The sequence below is a fragment of the Piliocolobus tephrosceles genome, chromosome 11 (assembly GCF_002776525.5).
Source record: "Piliocolobus tephrosceles isolate RC106 chromosome 11, ASM277652v3, whole genome shotgun sequence".
Classification (NCBI taxonomy): domain Eukaryota; kingdom Metazoa; phylum Chordata; class Mammalia; order Primates; family Cercopithecidae; genus Piliocolobus; species Piliocolobus tephrosceles.
This window is the reverse complement of record NC_045444.1, coordinates 114651424-114674655: the sequence shown is the minus strand read 5'-3', so window position 1 is coordinate 114674655 and position 23232 is coordinate 114651424. Positions and strand designations below refer to the sequence as shown.

Below are 23232 nucleotides of genomic sequence, written 5' to 3'. Positions count from 1 at the left end.
TTTAATTGGAAAAAGAAGCAGAGTCCACAGCGCCCTCATCTTAGCAGATACTTGCTACTGTCAGTGCCTTTCTTCTTAAGACAACTCTCATTTTTGCTCAGGGAGATAGCCAGCCGGCAACTGGGGAAGTTTGTGACAGCTCTTCCTCCCAGGTTCCGAGTGCTGTCCCCGGAAGGATGGCCGCTCTCATAGGTTTTGAGATTTCTGTGTGCGCACACGGTTCTAACAGAAGAGAGAGAAGACTAAGTCACAGTTAAGCAAAATGAGTTAAAGAAACGTGAAAACCAAAAACCAAGAGAGAAAGTCCAAATAAAGGGAAAAGACTTGGGGTGTCAAAGAGAGCATGATTCTGAGTGATCGACCGTAACATGGTAGACCACAAACAAAAATGAAATCCAGACAGGAAGCCAGAGGAGCGGCGCGCGACTAGTGGGGAGTGTGGGCACTGCTAGGAGTGAGGGCGTGAATGTGGGAAAGTGGGTGAACAACTTCAGGGCTCAGACCTGCTGTACGCCAGAGAGAAAGGGAGGGGAGACCGACGGCGGGTGGGGAAAGAGACATTTGGTCTGGAGTCACCTATGTTTCTGGGCACGAATGAGCTGTAGAGCAGGATCCTGGAGCACCTGAGACTGGGGCCCGCCCTGCAGGAGGCAGGAGCCGGGCAGAAAAGTGGGAGCGTCGGCCAAGCGCTCCCGCAAGATCAGAGAGGACGGCGGGAGGGGACAGCGGGCGGTCGCAGCGCACAGAGCTTGCCGGCCAGGGAGGAGCGAGTCTCCGTGGGCGCCGCCGCCGCCCCAGCCTGCGCGCCTCTCTCTTGGCGCGCGCCAGTCTGCCACTCTGGGAGCTGGGTCCTAGCACCACAGACTTATCCTTCGCCTGCACTTTCCGTCTTTCTTCTCTAGGCGCCCATCAACAATGGATGGCAACTCCCTGCTCTCTGTACCAAGGTAAGACCCGCTTCTTTCTATGCCCAATATCATGTCGATCAAACTCCGTTCCGCGTTGTGAGTCGCTCACCAACTTGCCCCAGAGTGCTTCGGTTTGCACGGGGCTCTCAGCGAGGAGGCAGGGGTCACTGCACTTGTAAATAAGTCCTGTCCAGCCTCGCTGGAGCTACAGGGGTCCCTGTCAACTGCCCCACAGCGCGCGATGCTGAGTGGGGCCTGTGCGCTAGAGTGGCACGGGTTGGGGGTCAGCCCCTTGCCAGCCTCTAAGGCCCAGGGACGGAGGTCTGCTCTGCCCTGGGTGGAGCCAGGAGCCGGACTGTCAGCGGACACAGCTTGGAGAGGTTTCACACCTTGTGAGGAGCCAGATTCCAAGGTCTAAAACAGGAGGGAACCGGGCTAGAGCAAAGTACCCCCGCTTTCCGTCCACCTTGACCTGGGCGGGTGTCTGGGGCTGCTGGGGTGGGGAAGATCGTCCCTCACTCCCAACCGACACCTAGACTACCCCCAAAGGGAGATCTTAAGGTTGGACAGAAAAGACCTGGGTCTCCTGCAGTCCCACCGTCCTCCGCCGCCCCCACACTCCCTGCCAGTCTGCGAGTTCCTTCTTTAACACCTTTGGCTTTTCTCGTCCCCACACCGGGGTAGGTGAGGGACGCCCCCCCCCCCCCCCCCCAGGGGCTGCCGGGTGCAAGTAACGTGTTTTTCGGGGCGTGTTTCTTTCTCCTGTTTCTTATTTGTCCCTGTTACGCACTCCTTCTAACTCAGTCTTTTGCGAATTTAAGAACCCAAGATTTTTATGTCTTCCCCATAAACGTCTGGGTGAATCGGGGCGGTGGTGCTTCTCCTGCTCCGCCAGTTGGGCAGGTGGTCTTTGCGCTCGCTGGGAGCGGAGTTTTCGCGCCGGGAGCGGAGGATGCTGTTGCTCCCAGGTAGAGGGTGCCCTGGCTGCGGCGCAGCCCCACCTCCCCTCGGCAGAGGCTTAGCGTGGCTCTTGGAGCCATCCCTACTCCCTCTTTTCCCCAAGCTAACAGCTAGGTAGCTTCCAGAGAAGAGCACCAGGCCCTAGAATAAACACGTTAAGTTCAGATTCTTGGAGAGCAGCAAAACCCAATATCCACTGGCCAGGGCACACATGTAGTGATACTACATTGCCAAGGAGCCGAGATGCGGTGGGAGGGGAGGTGGGGGTGGCGGAGGAGGAGAGACTGCTTTCCAAAGGTATTGAAGGCTGCCATCTAGAGACTTGAATTTTTTGTGTTCCGCGATGAAATAAGGCTTTCTCAGTTCCACAGGCACTTCCTCCTTAAGTGTCCCTTCGCCGCGGGGGTAGCAAATGCTTCTGAAAATGCCCGCGGTGGTTTCTGTGCACCCCCCTAAGTAGCTCTTAAGTGAAGTCTCAATCCCCACCCTCCCGATCCCTGCCCCAGCCCAACAGGGTCAAACGACCACCACTAAGTCTTCCCATTTTGCCGATTTTTCTTAACTTAAAAAAAAAAAAAAATTGCCAGTAATATTTAAGCAAAGGCATTAAGGTGTTTGGAAAGTCATGTAAACTGGAAGCTCACTTTCTCCACCTATCTATTCTACTGTCTAGGGCAAATGGTCATTAGAATTGAAATGGTGAATTGGGTGGTCCTAATAATCTTCCAATAGAGATTTTTGATAACAGATTGATTGCTTTAATCCGGTTTTACAGACCAATATAGCTGTGCCTGAACCCTGACTATATTTCTATTCAAATACTGGAACATTTTCTAAATTACTAGAAACACATTGTGCCAGTAATTTATTAATATTTTTTCTGTCTCAGTACTATAAAATGACCTTATAAAGAGCAAAGCAACTCCAATGATATTGCTCTGTGTCTTGTAGTAGCCTATTAAAATGTTAATATAGGTTTAATATCAGCTGCAGCAAACTAAGCTTTTTGAACCTGACTTTTTATTCACCTATTTCCACAAATCAGCTTAGCGATTTCGGGTATTTTATTAGCATTCTTAGTCATGTAAATTAACTCCTGCACATGAGTTGATTCAATCCTCTATTTCATTGTGTACAAGAAACATCATTTCTTTTCTATAAGACTTAATTGAAAGCCATAGGGATTGGTATGCAAAAAGTAAATTAAAATTTTCAATGGTGTAGACAAATCATGTATTAGTCATGCTACTTGTTCACAAAACATTGCATTTTAAAGAACTGATTACTGACTATTCTACGTAAGCTTTTCGAAGAAAACAACAATGATTAGCAAATATCAAATTGTTACTGGTCAAGGCTTGGGATGTCCAAATCTGAAAACATTTTTGGCATCTAATAAAATTAAGTTGGTGGTTATAAATCATTGTTTCTCTTAAGAATTAGAAAACAATTTAAGACATTCTACTTAATAATTAGAGAAAACAAAATGATTTAATAACATATTGAGTTAGAGAATATATTTTTATGTTGGCTTTTCCATTTCCTTAGAATTTTCAATTAAACACAAATATAAATTACTGAAATTTCAATCAAGTGACATTCTGTGAAGACTGATAGTAAAACTGAATGTGACTTATATACTTCAGAAACTGTAAAACATGTTTTGTTTTTAAAGGAAATGTTTCGGGTTCTTTGAGTTATTAAACTGTATTCCCTTCCTTCTGTGAAAACTCCAATTCATTTTTACTATGAATATTTTCATTTTTAAATGTACAGTAAGTTATGTGGATTACATCACCGATTTCTTAAAATCACTGGTTATCAAAGCTGGAAGATATCTTCCATAAGGAAACCAAACTGTGCAGAGATTAAATGTTTCCATGTTAGTTGCATTGTAGACCTGGAATCCAAGTGTTTTCTGACTAGTAGTCCAATTCAAGAAAAAAAAGAAAATTTAAGGGGGATTTTTTAAATCTAAAAGCTTTGATAGAGGTTCTTTAGTCATCTATTTTATGGAAAATTGATTTGATTTGCTAAGTCACAAAATTAGATATTAGAAAAACAAAAAAAGAATCAAAGGACTTCCATCCAGTCTGTTCTATAGTACACTGTAATACAATACAGTAGTTTCCCCTTACAAAAAAAAAAAGTCAATTTCACTTTTATATTGGTAACTAGTGTGTGTATAGTAAGGTGTTATCCAGTGTTATCTAATATATTAAATTATTTGATCATCACATCCTTGTGAGTCAATTATGATGGATATTATCATCTCCATTTCCTAGCTGAAAACTCTGAAGCGAAAGGAAATTAAATAAAGCAAATAATTGTATTAAAAATCCATATAAATTGTATGTAGCAGACCTAGGTCATCCACAAAATTTTCCTGCCTTTAAGTCCAGTTTTCTTTCATGTACTGATTGAAAATCCATACTTTATTTTAAATGGAGGGAAAAATAAATTCTGGTACACAATTTGGACAAACACTGATATCATCAGAACACACGGAGGCAGCCTAAAAGCAAGGAGACCATCTTTTAAAGCCAACAAGTGCTAAAAAATAATCTTTCTTAGCAAACAGAAATAGTTTGTCACCTTGACCATATCTAAGCTTGAATTTGAGTGTTAAGAGAGTTCCTTGCTTTCTAAACATTTGCATTGTTATACTGTATTGTTTTGTTCTTTTTGCTTGGTTTACTGGATTCTATTGTAATAATAAAATGTTTATATGGCACTTCAAATGATAAAACTCATCAAACATAAACTTTGGAAACAATAATTTATATTTATTTTCTCCATGTGTAATAATGTATATAGGCTTCCTGTCATTTTGTTTTAACCAATCCAAAGTTTAACGTGGACACATTTCACTAAAACTCATCAGAATCTCAAGATTTTACCTCTCAGTATGTTAGTTCCAGGAAAAATAAAATTGATTTTTTAAAATGGAGCAAACAACCCAATACTGTATACTAGACCATGATCTTCCATCACCAAGTTTTTATAGAAAGGTTAACTGATTTTAGATTTACACGAAAGGAGAAATTTAAGAGTACATTTTAATTCCTTTGTCCTATTTATGAAAAACTTTCAGAAAAGATTAATCCATTGCTCTTAAGTTGAGGAACAGGGACAAATACGAAATGCTGCCTTAAGAGTACACTTCACTTCATTCTCTGTTTTGGAATGCACACTGTCCTCAAGGCCAGCACTGAGCTCTGGGCACCTTCCCCAAGTCTCACTCTCTTCTCAGGGTAACACTGCCCAAGAGGTACCATTTCCTACAGAGAAAGGAACTGGGAATTAGAAAGTCCTGGTGCCTCAAATTCTGAGAGTCCACTTTGTTGCTGGGTTGTGGATACTTGGTTAAGAGACTGGAATTCTGAAGGCAATTCCTAATAGAAAAAAAAAAAAAAAAAAGAAGAAGGCTTAAAAGACCAACATTAAAACTACACTTTAGATACTGGCAAGTTGGATGGGCCCTTTACAATCATCTCATAAATGAATAATTAAGATATATTTTGTTTTACAAGTGGCCCCCTTTGGCTAGTGCTACTCATTTGAATTTTTTCTCTGTGTTACAGAGTTACAGCTACAAATAATGGTAAGGAGGGGAAGAGGAAACAGTGATGAATTATATTTGTTTGTTGATTTGTTGTTGTTGTTTTGTTTTGTTTTGTTTTTTGCTTTTGTTTTTGTTTTTAAGACGGAGTTTCACTCTTGTTGCCCAGGCTGGAATGCAATGACTGCATCTCCGCTCACTGCAACCTCCACCTCCCTCCGGTATTCAAGCGATTCTCCAGCCTCAGCCTCCCAAGTAGCTGGGATTAGAGGCATGCGCCACCACCCCCGGCTAATTTTGTATTTTTAGTAGAGACGGGGTTTCACCACGTCGATCAGGCTAGTCTCCAACTGATCTCAGGTGATCTGCCCCACCCCAGCCTCCGGAAGCGCTGGGATGACAGGCGTGAGCTACGCGCCCAGCCCTGTATTTGATATTTGGAGATCTGGTGCTTAGTCCTGTTCTGAAATTAATGGCTGAGAATGTCTGGTCAAGTTACCCGACCTGTTGCTTCTCTGCCTCCTCCTGGATGTGCTGACCTGTATCTTGGATATATTTATCTTCTGTGTCCCTCTTACTTTAGTCTTCTGTAATGCCACAACCTGTATTGTAGCAGGGACTCTCTCTTGCGTATGATATGGATAAATGTCTTACTCTCTTGAAAGAGGCGGGTGAAATCAAGGAATTTAAAAGAACTGAAGCAACACCACCCATCCAAAAGAAAGCTTGTCTTCGAGAATTCGGCTTTAGTGTTTTTAATGTTCCCCCAGAGGTGGGAAGCAGCATTATACTTACAGAAACTCCTTTTGTAAAGAAGACAGCACAGTAATTAAGATCCGGTTCTGTCACATATTAGTGATTGGTTAGCCACTCTGGGGTAAAATGCTGACCTACTCTGTGATTTATTTTCATCATCTGGGAAATGTGAAAACTACTTCAACCATTTGAAAAGGATGTGAGGCTTCAGACAGTATTGTGAAGTACAAGAAATAGTCTTTAGCCATTGTTTCCCATCATACTGAATGAATTCTTCTAAACATGATTGTTTCATGATAGATTTTTAAAGTTGATACTGGTGAATAGCTCACATAACTCAGAGATAAAGTTGACTTTATCTGATATTAGCGTAGTTACCCTTTCTTCCTTTTGTTTGTTTTTTTTTTTTCTATCTTTTTAAAAAAATCTATCTATCTCTTCAAATGTAAGTTGTTTCTTATAAATAGGGTATTGTATCTTACCTTTTTATCTCATCTAAAAATCTCTTTTTTTAATTGATGTGTTAAGACCATTCACATTTGTTAAGATTGTAGATAGGGATAAATTAGCTAGCTATTTTCTATTTGTGTCATATATGTTTTATTCTTTTTAAAAATTTCCGCTCTGCTTTGGGTTAAATGAGAATTGTTTTGTGATTCCATTTTACTTTCTTTATTGATTTATTATTTATCTTTTGTTAAAAAGTGTGTGGTTGCTCCAGGATTTAGAAGATGTTTTTTATTAAGCAGAATCTACCTTCAAATTTTAACATACCAGTTCACATCCAGTGTGAGATTTTTACAAGGGTACATTCTAAATTATCTCCTCTGATCCTTTGTGCTAATATCATCATATATTTTATTTTTACAAATGTCATAAACACACTATATATTTTGCTTTAAATCACCAGATATTTTTAGAACAATTGAAATATGAAAACACCCTTCATTTATTCCATTTCTGACATTTTATTTGCATACTTCTAAGTTTCTGCATGGTATTAACATCTCTTCTGTCCAAAGAGCTTCTTGGATCTGTGACTTCATGCCTGTTATTAATTCTGAAGAAAAAATTCAGCCATAATTTCTTAAAATGTTTTTCCTATCCTGTTCTGTTTTTTTTCTTTTCCTTCTAGAATTTTAATTGCACATATATTAGAATACAGCTCTTAGATATTCTCTTCTAATTGTGTTTTTGTTTCCTTTTCTTTTTCTTTTTTTTTTTTTTTTTTCAGATGGGTAATTTTTATTGACCTATCTTTAAGTTCATCGATTCTTTCGTTGGCTGAGTTCATTCTACTGATAAATTTATCAAAGTCATTCTTCATCTGGTTACCATGTTTTACATTTTTAGCATTTCCATTTAGCATTTAGTTTTACCTTATAGTGTTTATCTCTCTGCTGTAACTACTCATGTGAACTCGCATGCTGTCTGCCTTTTCCATCAGAACCATTTCAGTTAAACTCATGATTTGTAATTCTCTGCCAAATACTTCCAACATCTGTGCCACACCTAGCTCTGGTTCTATTCGTTGCTTCATCCCTTAGAAGTGTTTTTCTTTTTTCCTTGCTTTTTTCATTAGGGCTTGTAATGTTTTGTTGAAAACCAAAAATCTTGTGTAAAATAGTAGTATCTCCAAATGGAAACTGGAAGTCAGCATCATATTCCCATGTTAAAGATGAGGAACCAAGACTGAGAAATGTTAAACGACTTGTCGAAGGTTACTCATGTAGTGAGTGGCAGAACCGGAACTTGATCTCTAGGATTTCAAACTCAAAGTATAATGCTACCTCCATCACTGTCCCTCTCAGTTTTCTAATGCCAGTCCATTTCCACGCTGGAGTCCTGCAAGACCTTCTCATGCCACATAGCTTTGTTTATTTCAGACATTTTTCACCCCATATTCTAAGAACGTCGTTGAAGCATATGAGACGCCTGTCATGATTTTACTATGTAATCTCAAGATATCACTTTCTTTCTGAATGTCTTTTGATTCAGTCTTTCTCAAAATATGGTCTCTGAATCAAAAGCAGCTACAAAGATGGGTGGATGCTATAAGAGGCTTTGATACGCCACAGGAAGCAATGGAAACATAGGGAGTGACAGCCAACAAAGTTTAGCATGTGAATTAGAAAGTTTGTATCTGTTCCCAATAGAGCTAAGAATTCAGATACTAAAGCCTCTACCTGCACACCAAGCCACATTTCTGCTTGAGATAGAAGAGGTGACATATTCTGCCACATGGTTTAACAGAGGTTTTCTCCAAAAACAATAACAATAACATGCAGACCAATGTGCTTCCTTTTATTCCTTTTAACTACATATTACAGAGCCAAATTATTGAAATAGTGTCTGAACGTGTTAGAGTAGCCATGGTTTTAGAAGTACAAGTTAGTTCAAAAAACATAAAGGTATTGTATTGCTTTTCAATAGCTGCTTTTAAAAATTGTCAGAAAATGAGTGGCTTAAAACAATGCATTTATCATCTCACAGTTCTGTAGGTCAGAAGTCTGACACGGATCTCACTGGGACAAAGTCAAGGTGTGGCCAGGGCTGCATTCCTTTCTGGAGGTTTCGCAGGAGAAATGGTCTCTTTGCCATTTCCAGCTTCTGAAGGCTGCTTATATGGCTTGCTTCATAACCAGCTTTCCCCATCTACAAAGCTAGCAATGGATGGTTGAGTCCTTTTCTTCAATCACACCATCTGACATCTGACTTCTGGCCTCCTCTTCTGCCTCCCTCCTTCACTTTTAATAAACCTTGTGATTACTTTGGGTGACCTAGATAATCCAGCATAATCTTTCTATATTAAGATCGGCTGGCTATTAAACTTAATTCCATCTTGAACCTTGATTTTTCTTTGTCATACAATGCCACATATACTACAAGTTTCAGAAATTAAGATATGGACATCATTGAGGGAGTTCATTATTCAGTCTACCACAGGCATTAATTGAACTAAAAACTGATCATCCTGGCCATCAAATGACACATGAAATTCTACGAGGATTAATTTCCATCTTATTTCTTTCTCCTTGTGTCCTTCTTTCTTTATTAAATAAAAGGGAAGAGGGACAAGACTATTTGTTCCTCCTCTGAGATATGTGAGTCATTCAGTGTGCCTGAGCTGAAAGAACTAAAGGTTATTCGAGAACATAAAACCAGACAGATCAGGATGGACCTGGAAACCCTACCAAATTCACTGTTTGGCACATGTTTATTGCAGTGATCATTAATGCTATTCAGCAAGTTCTCCAATTGTACTCTTAAGCATAGGGCAGGATTGTACTGGCTCTTCTCCTTGGTATAAAACATAGTGACATAATATGATTTGACCAATGCAAAGTGCACAGAAGGGGTACGTGTCTCTTCCAGTGTAAGTGTTAAAGATGTCATGTGTGACTTGCTGTATTTCGCTTACTTTCTGCCATGGTGACTAACAGATTTCAGACTGTGGCTGTTCCAACAGCCTGAGTTTCAGAATGAGGTTGAATTGGAGCAGAGCCCCAAACTAGTCCATGATAGACACGTAGCATGAGTAAGAAATATGAATAAGCCTTTGTGGTCTTAATCCCCTGGGGTTCTGGAATTGTGTGATATTGCAGTATAACCTAGCCCATCCTGCCTGATGCGGTTACCCTCAGGGTTGAAATGGTAGGTGATCAGATGGACTTTGCATTGACTTGTGAAGATTTCCAGAGGATCTCACAGAACTCTGTTTTTGCTCTAGACCTCCAAAGACCCTTATCACTACCTAACAACATATAACTGGGCATATTGATATGAGAATGAAGTTGGAAAAAGGGAGAAATGAGTCTCACCCTGAGCAGTTGTGCAAGTAGTCAGGAGGTATGTCCTGTGGACCAGCTCCAGATAATCACAATAAATACCATGGCCTGCAGGCTTATCTTCCTGGGGACATGGAGTGTGAACTGGGAATCATACTTATCTTGTTATCAATTCACACATTGCACATTTCACAGTACACAGGCTGCTGTTATTTAGGGATAGAATGATGTTGTATCATATATGGTTTTAACTGTTGCAAATACAGTGCGACATGATCATTTTCCTTTTTTTATTTCATTTCTCTTTCATCCTCATATGATTAAAAATATAGTAAACTTATATTTAACTTATACATTTATTATATATTATACATTCTTATATAGGATGTACACACACACTTTATAAGATTTTTTCACAAAATCCAACATACCATAATTTCTAAGCCTCTTAAGAGATTTTCAAAGGTTATTTTGACTCCAAAAATTTTCAAGATAAACAATGACATTAGATGCTAAACCTCACGTTAGATGCATCTGTGCTACACAGGGTTGACAAAACACTGATTTTGGTAGCATGTCAACAGAAGTAAGTAAGAACAAGATTCAAAAGTTGATTGTCAGGCAACATTTATTGAGCAGACACTCTCTCCTGACACCTTCAAGACTCTCAATGGAGTAAGAAAGACCCAGTTCCTGCCTTCCTTACACCAACAGTGTGTGGGTCCAATTGCACAGTGGGTACACCTGGGGCCACAAATCAAAGGATGTAAAGAGGCATGCTAGAAAGTAGATACCCAGTACACCAGGAAGTTGACACTCATTCCACTCTGAAATTAACTTTTCATTTCTTGAGTGATCTCTCACAAACGAACCAAACTGATCAGTCCTTCTCTTATTTAACTCTTCGGAGCATTTGACATAATTGACGGGTGACCCCTAAATTAAAAATGTTTCTTCCTAAGAAGAGACTCACCTATACAATATAGGCAAACTTATAAAAAGGGAAACTTGGCTTTTTAAATAGTAAGTGCTATTGTCTATGCTGGGAAAATGGGAACCCACTGGATATGGGATATTAGAATTACAAAAGACTTGAGTGCAGGTCATCTTGCCCCATCCCCTTCCTTTACAGATGAAGAAACCAAAGTCAAGAAAACTTAAATGAATTACTCAAATCACACAAATATTTAAAAATTAAGCCAAGAATAAAATGATATGCAACAGATTGTACTTAAGACTGCATTGGATTTACTTAAAATAATAATAAATCTCCAAAACAAAATTGGAAGCACTTGAAATTTTCTGGTACAGAGAAACGTGCCTATCAACCATGTCTAAATACCTTCTTTACTTTTCCATAAGAAAAAATAATGTCTATATGATTTCTCACCTCCTTATTTCATTTCAGCTGCCAGAAGTCCTAGAAACAAATTCAAAGCTCAATTATAACAATAGTGTAGAAATTTATGACCTGAATATCTGTGTTCCTTTTAACCATATTGACCTCTTATTATAATTTCTAGTATTCTTAACCTTGAGTTCTAACTTATGTTTTTCTACTTTTTGCATATATCTTTTCTGTTAACTATCACAGATTATTGCATATATCTTTTCTGTTAACTATCACAAATTCCTAGAGAAACAAGATGGAAAGGAGATATACCCCAGTGATATGGTAAGCTTGGTTCTAGAACAATACAATAAAGTAAATATCATAATGAAGTAAGGCACACTTTTTTTTTGTATTCCAGGGGATACAAAAGTTATGTGTACTCTATAGCATCATATATAAAGTGTGAGATAGTATTATGTTTAAAACCCCAATGTAGATATCTTAATTTTTAAAAACTATATTAAAAAAGTGGTAATAACCATCTGAACCTTCAGAGAGTTCTGATCTTTTTGCTGGTGGCGGGTCTTGCCTTGACATTGATGGTTGCTAACTAATCAGGGTGATTGTTGCTGAAGATTGGGGTGGTTGTGCAAATTTCTTAAAATAAGAAAACAAAAACACTTGCTCCATGGATTGGCTCTGCTTTTCATGAAAGACTCCTCTGTAGCATACTATGCTGTTTGATAGCATTTTGCCCATAGTAGAACTTCCAAAATTAGAATCAGTCCTCACAATCTCTGTCACTGCTTTATCAGTTAAGTTTGTGCATTTAGGATACTTTATCAATTAAGTATTCTAAACTGTTTGTGGTCATTTCAACAATATTCACAGCATCTTCACCAAGAGTAGGTTCTATCTGAAAAAAACAATTTATTTGCTCATCCATAAGAAGCAATTTCTCATTCATTCAAGTTTTATAATGAGATTGCAGCAATTTAGTCCTATCTTCAGACTCCATTTTTAATGCTAGTTCTTACTGTTTCTATCAAATTTGCAATTACTTTAGCCACTGAAGTCTTGAACCCCTCAATGTCATCCATGAAAGTTGAAATTAACTTCTTCCAGACTCTCATTAATGTTGATATTTTGGCCTCCTCATGAATCATGAATGTTCATAATAGCATCTAGAATGCTGAATTATTTCCAGAAGATTTTTAAATTTACTTTGCCCAGATTCATCATAGGAATCACTATATATGGCAACTATACCCTTGTAATTTTTTTTAATTTTCAAAAATATGGAATGCTTCAAGAATTTTCATGTCATCCTTGAGCTGGGTCCATGCTAATCTTCTCTGTATCATTCTAATTTTAGTAAACGTGCTGTGTGAGCAAGCACAAAAGGTACGTTTTAAATCATAAGACTTGAAAATCAAAATTACTCCTTGATCTTTGGGCTACAAAATGTTATGTAAGCAGGAATAAAAACAACGTTACTTTTCTTGTACAACTTCATCAGAGCTCTTGGGTGACCAGGTCCATTGTCAATGAGCAGTAACATTTTGCAAGAAATATTTTTCTAAGCAACAGGTCTCAGTGGGCTTAAAATAAACAGCAAACCATGCTGTAAACAGACGTGGTATCATCCAGGTTTTGTTCCATTTACAGAGCATAGGCAGAGTAGATGTATCATAAACCTTAAGGGCCCTAGGATTTTTGGAATAGTAAATGAGTATTAACTTCCACTTAAAGCCACCAGCTGCGTTAGCACTTAAAAAGTGAGTCAGCTTGTCTTCTGAAGCTTTGAAGCCAGGCATTGACTTCTCCTCTCTAGCTATGAAAGTCCTAGATGGCATCTTGTTCTTATGTAAGGATTTTTCATTTACATTGAAAATCTGTTGTTTAGTGAAGCCACCTTCATCAATAATCTTAGCTAAATGTTCTGGATAATTTTCTGCAGCTTCTCCATCAGCATTTGCTGCTTCACTTTGCACTGTTATATATGGAGACAGTTTCTTATCTTAAACCCCATGAACCAACCTCTTCTAGCTTCAAACTTTTCTTCTGCAGCTTCCTCACCTCTTCCAACCTTCATAGAATTGAAGAGAGTGAGGGCCTTGCTCTGGATTAGGCTTTGCCTAAAGGGAATGTTGTGGTTGGCTTGATTGTGTGTTCAGAACACTCAGACTTTCTCCATATCAACAATTAGGCTGTTTCTTTTTCTTATCATTTGTGTATTCCCTGGATTAACACTTTTAATTTCCTTCAAATACTCTTCCCTTTGCATTCACAATGTGGCTAACTGCTTGATGCAGGAGGCCTAGCTTTTGGCCTGTCTCAGCTTTCAATATCTCTTCCTCACTTCATCATACCCAGTTTTAGATGTAAGGTGAGATATGTGTGATTTTCCTTTCATGTGAAGACCTACAGGCCATTTTCAAGTCATTAATTGGCCTGATATCAATATTATTTTGTCTTAAGGAATAGAGAGACCCAAGCAGAGGAAGAGAGAAGGGGTAACTTCCAGTCACTGGAGCAGTCAGACCACCATTTGTCGATTAAGTTCATCTTCTTGTATTGCCATGGTGCATGTTGTCCTAAAATAATTACAATAGTAACATTGAAGATCACTAAACAGATCATCATAATAGCTGCAATACTAGTAATGACAATTTTTTAAATATTGCAAGAATTTTCAAAATGTGACACAGAGACATTAAGGGAACACATGCTGTTTGGAAAAATGGTGCCAGTAGGATTACTGGATGCACAATTTCCAAAAACCTTCAATTTATAACACAGTATCTGCAGAGCACAGGAAAGTGCAGTAAAATTAGGTCTGTCTATATCCATTATTAAATCAGTCACTCTATCAATCAATCATTTTCTTTAAAACAACAGAAAAAAATGATTTTCTTGTGGCAAGTTGAAGCTCATAAAAATTATGGTCTATTCATATTTAATTTGACTTTAATGATAAACTGTATATAAAAAGTTGTAAGTAGTTTATTTGAAATGATTAGTGCATTAAAGTAAAATAAACTGTTTTAAAATAAATATATAATAAGATAGAATGCTAAAGTTTTGTTGGATATTTTCCTAAATTTTTCATTAAGCATAATATTACATATACATTTTAAATATGTGTGTATATAAGAAGATATCAGTGTATACTAAAGGTATTAATATATGAGAATGTCTCTTTCAGTTTGTACATTTTATACTTTAGTGTACTTTTCTCAGATATTAAAATGAGTTAAATAATATAATAAGAACTTTAAAATATTTAATACTGCTTCCAAAGATACTAAGAGAATTGATTATTTCTTTATACTTCAGTGTTAATGTAAGTTACATAACATAGCTTATTTCTTTTTGTCCTACAAGCCTATAATTTTGAACTAAGAACATAAAAAGAATTCAGTAAATTACTTTTGGTAGACTGCATATAGGAATAGACTTACCCATTTATTTTCACTTGAGTACATAATTCTTCCACTTAATTTACAGAGACAAATAAATTAAAGAATTTATCTGGGTAATTCAAACCAAAAATAAAACTCAGATAAAAATAGATTAAGAATCCATTGAAGTCATTTTTCTCTAAGCAAAATCTTGGCCCCATGTAATGTGTTCATTGCCTACTCATGGATTTAATATATCCTGAATATTTTTAATTTTTACTTCAACTTTTTAAATAAATGAATCAACAGTGCTTCAAAATAGTGATTAAAAAGGTACATTGACTTCACTTGTGTTAATTATCAGTCGATCGGCGATCAGACCTGGCATTCTGTTACACTGTTAGTATTCCTATCTTTGCAAAGGTAAAAAATATGTGGTGACTTCAAGAGAATCAGGTAATATAGAAAATTAGTTGCAGTTTCATCACAGGGATCATTATAAAAGTATCCAAGAAAGAGATTCAGTGTTCAGAGAACATCCTAACTAGAGAAGTTGTTACCACAACTGATATAGTTTGGATGTATGTCCCCACCCAAACCTCCTGGTGGGAAGTGATTGGATCATGGGGCTGGGTTTTCATGAATGGTTTAGCACCATCCTCTTGGTGCTGTCCTCATGATAGTGAGTTCTTGCAAAATCTGGTTGTGCGAAAGTGTATGGCAGCTTCCTCTCTCTCTGTGGATCCCGCTCTCACCATGTGATGTGCAAGCTCTCACATTGCTTTCTGCCATGACTGTAAGCTTCCAGGAACCTCTCTAGAAGCACATGCCAGCTCTATGCTTCCTGTACACCCCACAGAACTGTAAGCCAATTAAACCTGCTTTCTTTATAAGTCACCTAGTCTCAGGTATTTCTTCATAGCAATGCAAGAATGATACAATACGATAATAACACTCAGCTCTTACAGATCACAGTCATTCATCGTGCAGAAGAAATGTGTGAAAATATTAATGATAACATTTTCCTCAGTATTTCTATTGTGTCAAAGATACTTTCCACAGGATGAATAAGAACATATATAAAGAACGAGGCAGGAAAAGTGAAGATATGATCCAAGTTTTAACCTTGAAAATTAATTATATAGGACTGGTATGGATGATTGAGGCTGGGCAAAAAATCAGGGGAATAGCTTACTTAACTTATTTGAAAGGAAGAGATAAAACCTAGTGACTTGAATGTAGTCTTCACTATGTGAGGGTATATAAAACCTGGAAAAAGACATGTAAAGTAAATTTACTACAGGGAGGTCTAGGTGTCATACTAAATGGTGAACAAAGTTAATATGTTTGGGCATTTCTCTTTCAAAATGATATGAGGGAAATTAATTCATTTTGTGAATACTTTTTAAGTAAATATAAATTATGTAATAAATCAATAATGAGTTATGTGTTGATTAATAGATCATAATTTTCCCTTCAAAATTGTATGTAAACATGGCCCTTTGTGTCACAAGATCATAAGCGCCTCATAAACAGCCTTATCAATTTTGCCAGCACTCCCTTTAATTCTTGGATTCTCAGATCTGTCTCTTTGAGGCACCTATCATGTCATAGCCCTCATGGATTATTCTCTTCGTCTGACATTAACTGTTCTAACCCTGCCAGACTCATTTGGTGGTAGTTTGACATGTGATTAAAGAGTTCTCTAATGTCACTTTCTTCTTTTTTTGGAAATCTTTCATCTTCCTCAAAGTTTGCCATTCCAGTTGATTAGCATTTTACTTAAATAAAAGTCGCAACCTCTTAAAGTATCAACAGGCAACAACCACCAAATATGTTGATGCAATGGACAGAGAGACATTCAAGGTAGGTGGGGTGAGAACTTTACTGGAAACTAGTTGTTAAATGTTCAGTACATTAGCTAATACAACTTTTGCTTTCTTACACAATCTTGTAATTGCAGAAACTGGCTTAACAATAACAAGGACACCTGATCTTTTGGGGGACAATCTGCAATCACTTTAAGTTTATCAGATTTTCTCCATGGAATGACATTGCCAAAAATCAGTTTTATTTTCACAAAGGTTATCTGTAGAGGAGTGAGTTAGCTGACTAATCAATGCAAGTGCAATTGAATATTTCAAAAACTCAATCCTCTAAGAAATGTTCTAATGTAGTTAATATTACAGAGGTCTTTATGTTTCCAAAATACCTTACAATTATTATTCTATTTTTAATGCACTGGTAGTAATTTCAACTGAATGTATGAAAGGCACCAAAGGGTGTTCCAGGAAGAAAGTAGGCCCTTGATAAATATCAATACCCTTCTCTTCCCTTTGGATAAGACCACAGTGTTATTCAAAGTCTAAAAGAAAGCACATAGGTCAATTGGATTAGAACTGTGTAGTGAGACTTCTAACAGTGTTGGAAGTGGCCAGGACTTTGGGGAGATGGATACATGTCTAGTCTCTCAGAGTTACTGAGTCACTCATTGACCCCTATAGTGGGTTCCAAATGCCTGTGAAGTGGGTAAAAAAAGTGCTGCCACAGAAACAAGTCTCTTTACAGAGAGTTAAGGTCTAATGTAAAATAGATATAAGCCTTGGCGAAACAGAATCCATTCATTCTTTTATTTATTCAGTACTCATGTTGATCCTTTATTGTATATTGGATAAAATCGGCTGATATGCAATAATGAACACAAGTAGCGTCCGCCCCCTTCTCATGGAGCTTTGGTACCAATGGAGAGAAAGACAATGACATCAGCGGACATATAGCAAATCGACATGTGTGCACCAAGGAAAAAGAGCATGGTCTTTAAGAACATATGACAATGAACAAGACTTAAGCAGGAGAGCAAGGCAGATTCTCATGAGGAAGAGTGCTCTGGCAGCGAGACCGGCAGTTGGAAGAGTCCAGAGGCAGGAGAGCAATTGAGCATTAAAAGAGCTCTAGGTGTGTGCCTGAAGTACAGGAAATGAGGAAGAGACGAGTGACAATGAGGCCTGAAAGGTAAGGGCCAGAATAGGTTAAGCCTTGGGGATCATTGGGTATTCCTCCTAAAAACAATGGGAAGTCATTGATGGTTTTCAGCGTAGAGGTGGCTGGAAGCTCTAATTCATGTAAAGGTTGTAGCCCAGTGTGTGGCATATTGTAAATGCTTTATAAACAGAAATTGTTACTATTGTAATAATTACTGTTGAAACTATAATTTCAATACCACAATCTTTGGGTGCTGTATTAGTCAGGGCTTTCCAGAAGGACAGCATTAATAGGACATATGTATATGTGAAAGGGAGTTTATTAGGGAGAACTGACTCACACCATCACAAGGCGAAGTCCCACGATAGGCCATCTGCAAGCTGAGGAAGAAAGAAGCCGGGAGTGACTCAGTCAAAGTCTGAAAGTCTACAGACCAGGGAAGCCAACAGTGCAGCCTTCAGCCTGTGGTTGAAGGCCCAAGAGGCCCTGGTAAATCACTGGTGTAAGTCCAAGAGTCCAAAGGCTGAAGAACCTGCAGTCTGATGTCCAAAGGCAGAAGGAAGCATCCAGCCCGGGAGAAAGAAGGAAACTAGAAGACTCAGCAAGCAAAGTAATCCCATCTTCTGCCTGCTTTGTTTTTGCTATGCTGGCAAGCCAAATGGATGGTGCCCACCCACACTGGGAGTGGGTCTTCCTCTTCCAGTCCACTGACCCAAATGTCAATCCCCTCTGGCAACAACACCCTCACAGGTACACCCAAGAACAATACTCTATCAGCCATCCAGGCATCTTTCAATCCAATCAACTTGACAGCTAATATTAACCATCACAGGGGTATTCCTGGGGAGAGCTAAGTTTACAAGATCACCAGAAAAGGGTTATTCAGAAGTGACAACTGTCGTTAAGATGGCATTTTAAAAGCATCTTACTGAGTTTCAAGGATGTCTGGAAACAGTCACCCATCAGGTTGGTCATATGTCATGCAAATAAGAAGGCAACCCAGAGTGTCCCAAAGGGCTTCTTCATAATACTCGTTGCTACATTACCATGTTCTCAACTGCACATAGCAAGGGAGGTGGAAATACTGCCTACACCTACAAACACCCATGTTGACCTGTGTACATTATAAATAGGTACAATAGATCCTCTTCAGTATTATGGAGGAAAGGAGGAAGAGGGATAAAATAAGGAGTGAAAGAGAGAGAATATGTAGATGGGATGAGGAGGAGGAGCCAGTAGTAGGTCACTTAGTACCTTAGTCTGTATCTTGCATAATGAGCATCAAAGCTGTTGGAATTCAGTCAAAAATTTTTTCTCCCTAACATTTGATATGTGTACATTAAATAATACATAAATAAATAAAATAAATTTCTTTATTATAATTAGATCCATCTCTCTCTCTCTCTCACACACACACACACACACACACACATCTCTCTGTCTCCCTGGATCCCCATGCTACTCAGTTGACTTAATAATTGCAGTCATTCACTGGGGTAGTGCAAAAATCTAAACCCTACCAGAAAAACATTGGGTGATACTGGTAATCTCCAGCCTGTCATTGTTGCTGCTGATATCCAGTTGCTCATTGACATGCAATCGCTTTCTGCTTGCTTTAAAAGTGGGACAGCAAGATTCTGTCTGAGAGTCCCAGTGCTTCATGATTCTGTTTCTGTGGCTATAACAAAGCCATTCCTCCCAGTTTTGCTACCTACTCATGGCACTGGCTTTAAAAAGGGCTTTGTGGCTAGGCGTGTGACTCACACCTGTAATCACAGCACTTTGGGAGGCTGAGGCGGGTGGATCACCTAAGGTCAGGAGTTTGAGACCAGCCTGATCAATGTGGTGAAACACCATCTCTACTAAAAATACAAAAATTAGCCAGGCGTGGTGGCACATACCTGTAATCCCAGCTACTTGGGAAGCTGAGGCAGGAGAATCACTTGAACCCGGGAGGTGAAGGTTGCAGTGAGCCAAGATCGTGCCATTGCACTCCAGCCCAGGCAACAAGAGTGAAACTCCATCTAAAAAAAGAAGGGCTTTGCTTCCTCTCCTTGTGTATTCTGCCAACCTCTGTGTCCCTCCCATCCTGTTACCTCTCAAAGTCATGTTAACATAGCAATATATAATGTATGTGTGCTACATAATCCCTGTTGTCAGTATTAACAACTAATTTCACTGAACTCTTTTCATTGTATATTGACAACTTGAATAGCTGCATGAATATAATTTAGTAAAAATGGCCAAACCACTGGTCTTGTTCAAGCTTAACTAAGATAAAGCTTACCAATCAGTAATTAAGGGGAAGGATCCACTTGATTTGACCAATTAGAATACTTCGAATATAAAAGACATTTCCACAAAATATTACTTATATCAGAATTGATACCTGAAATTTAACTATTAATACATTCTCTAATTTAGCTCTTTTGATTCTAAAATGCAGATATAAAAAGGCAGGAAGCATCTGAAGAGCTTCTAATTCTGGAGATCAACCTGTTTCTCCAACCTCTTTTATTTGAAAGGAAAGCACACAGAAGCAGCAAACCTCAGCCTCTGAAGGGGCCCAACTCCTGACTCTACATGGCTCAAGGGTTATTTCTTAGCAAAGAATATGTATAGCTTACAACCAACATATATCAAAAATAAAAACAAAGCAAATTCCTGATAATTGGGAAATACCTTCTATTTTCTATTGACTCCTTCCTCTGGGCCATGATTTTTTTGTTAATAAATCGTACTTCTGAAGGAATATGAACTTGAACCATGCTCTGATTAAATAACACAATAGATAGAAAGCCTAGGAATATTTCTGAATATAGTACTGGAAATCCTGTAACCAAGGTATTTCAACTGATTACTGCATACTTAATAGGACGTACAAGCTTGGAGTCCAAGTTGGCAAAAACAAATCAATCAAGGGTAATTTGTAAGAGTGGATTAGATGTAATATGAATTTGTACTTCTAAGCAGACATCCATTTTATTTTATTTTATTTTATTTTATTTTATTTTATTTTATTTTATTTTGTTTTATTTTAAGTTCCAAGATGCATGTGCAGTATGTTCAGGTTTGTTACATAGGTAAACGTGCGTCATGGTGGTTTGCTGCACCTATCAACCCACCACCTAGGTATTAAGCCCAGCATGCATTAGCTATTTTTCCTGATGCTCTCCCTCCCCACAGCCCTCTGACAGTGTGTATTTTTCCCTCCTGTGTCCACGTGTTCTCATTGTTAAACTCCCACTTTTAAGCTAGGTTATGCAGTGTTTGGTTTTCTGTTTCCTGAGCAAATATCTTATGAACCTTTTTTCTTCACTGATGGCTGAAACTCATGTAGCAAATGAAAATTCAGCCATAACATTGTGAGTAAAATATCATTGTTTCTAGATTGGGCTAACTCAGTAGCCTCCCACTTACATCTACTCTGAACACCTCAAACGTCTCATATGAGCTCACCCTGTCTTCCTATCCAGGCTTTTCCTGACTTTCACATGCTCTCACTGTCTATGCAGTAGCTAGACTGACTTACATTTAGTCATTCCTGCCCACTGGGTCTCTTCACCTAGATAATTCCTATTCATCCTTTATAAGCCAGATTCCCAGTGAAGCTTTCCCTGGAATTCCTTTACTAAGTCAAATCCCTGCTAAGTATCAGTGCCTCACAGTTCGTGGAAGTCATACATTTGTACTTGTTTATGTGATTATCTGTTTAACACCTGCCTTATCCACTCGCTGTGAGCTTGTTGAAAGCAAGATTCATCTAAGTTTTGTCACTCTTGTATCTACAGTGTCTCATCACGTTTGACACAACGTCAGACCTGACAAATGTTTGTTAGACAGATAAATGAAACATAAATGTTATCTGGGCCAAGTTTACCTGTGAGCACAGAGAACTTAGATGCCAATATCTTATTTGGAAGCCAAGAAAGTCAGTATAAGGAAAGGGGCACTGAGTCCAGAGCACTGAAAATAAGCATTTATTAACTCATAAATATGCAGAGGTTTAAAATATCTTGAAAAAGTACACCTAAAAGCAGTCATTTTCCCACCAAGTATCTTTGATTGATGATATGATTCAACTGTGTCCCCACCCAAATTTCATCTTGAATTGTAGTTCCCATAATCCCCACATGTCATGGGCGGGATCTGGTGGGAGGTAATTAAATCATGGGGGCGGTTATCCCCATGCTGCTGTTCTCGTGATAGTGAGTGAATTCTCACAAGGTCTGATGGTTTTATAAGGGGCTTTTTCTTCTTTGCTCGGCACTTCTCCATCCTGCCATCATGTGAAGAAGGTCGTGTTTCCTTCCCCTTCTGCCATGATTGTAAATTTCCTGAGGACTTCTTCAGTAATTTGAAACTGTGAGTCAATTAAACCTCTTTCCTTTATAAATTACGGAGTCTCAGGCAGTTCTTTATAGCACTGTGAGAATAGACTAATACAATTGGTATATAAAAGTTTACCCTTAACCAAATAAATACATTATTTAGGATACTTAAGATATCTTAAATATCTTTTATTTAAGATATATATTTAAGATATTATAAGATTCTCATAGACCTAACTAAAGAACATTAAAACTTTATAATCATGGGGAAGACGGACATGAGACATGATTGGTACAATATTCCACCTCCCTTGCTTCCATGCCAGGTTCCACTGACAGCATCAATTCTCAGGTTCATTAAAAACACCAAATTAAGCTGAATTTCCTCCACTCTAACTTGTATTTTGGCTGGTTTCTGTCTTCTCCAAAGTGATAGAGGTTTTTCTGTTAAAGACCTTGTTTGGCAGCTGAGGGTAGGGAATGTCAGGTTCCCTTGACTTCCTCTCCAAATGAACAAGAAGCTCCTGGCTCCAGACTCCTAGCTCCAGACCAGATTCCTAGTAGCAGTCAACAAACCACAGATTGGTCTGGAGGGAGATTGCAAAGATGCCCTTACACAGAAATTAGTTCCACAGACATAGTGCTGATGACACAGAGGTCAGATACATAGCTCTCTGTGGTGAGAAACTAGAGCAGAGAGGAAGGGAAGGGCTTGATGATTGAAAACCCCTGTAGTCTGTAGAAGATGATCTTAATATGTCCCTCAGTTTGGCCAAACTTCACATAGCTTCCTGACTCTAGGCACAGACCTCCATTTCCTTACAGCAATTTCTCTAGAAAATGTGTAATTGTAAGTTATCTCTTTAACCTTCTGTGACATAAATCCTTTTAAACGCCTCTTTTCAATTTTATAACCCAGGAATGTCTTTCTTTAAGGATCTGGGAGCCAACTCCTTGAAATGCAAACATGCAGGGAGATGGCACCCCATCTCCCAGTTTCTGTGGGAGAGTAGGAGCCTAACTTCTGTGGGTGCATTGTTTCCAGTTGTAGTTTTACAAGCTCCTCCTCTCATGAAGATATGAGAAAGTTTACTTTTCCTTTAGATAAGGCCAGTTAGCAAACACAGATGGCCTATGGTTTTCATTCCCACCCCCAACCCTGCTCTTAAAAACTCCCCTGATCTTTGTTTAAGCAGAAATGAGTTCTG

At 38.5% G+C, this 23232-nt stretch overlaps 1 protein-coding gene and 1 non-coding gene across 4 annotated transcripts in view; one reads left to right on the top strand and one right to left on the bottom strand.

Annotated features, from left to right (window-relative positions):
• Positions 1–396: 396 nt before the first annotated feature.
• Positions 397–23232, top strand: part of SPHKAP (SPHK1 interactor, AKAP domain containing) — a 215609-nt gene continuing 192773 nt past the window's right edge. For 2 of the 3 annotated variants that reach the window (XM_023193892.1, XM_023193893.1), the window contains exon 1: positions 818–947. In XM_023193892.1, coding sequence (XP_023049660.1) covers positions 916–947 — 32 coding nt within the window. In that variant the 5' untranslated portion in view covers positions 818–915. Of the gene's footprint in view, positions 948–23232 lie in introns of all 3 variants that reach the window. The other variant, XM_023193891.3, reaches the window with a different exon arrangement.
• Positions 12600–12706, bottom strand: LOC111527575. Its single transcript, XR_002726709.1, has one exon. It is a non-coding gene; the product is annotated as a U6 spliceosomal RNA (small nuclear RNA).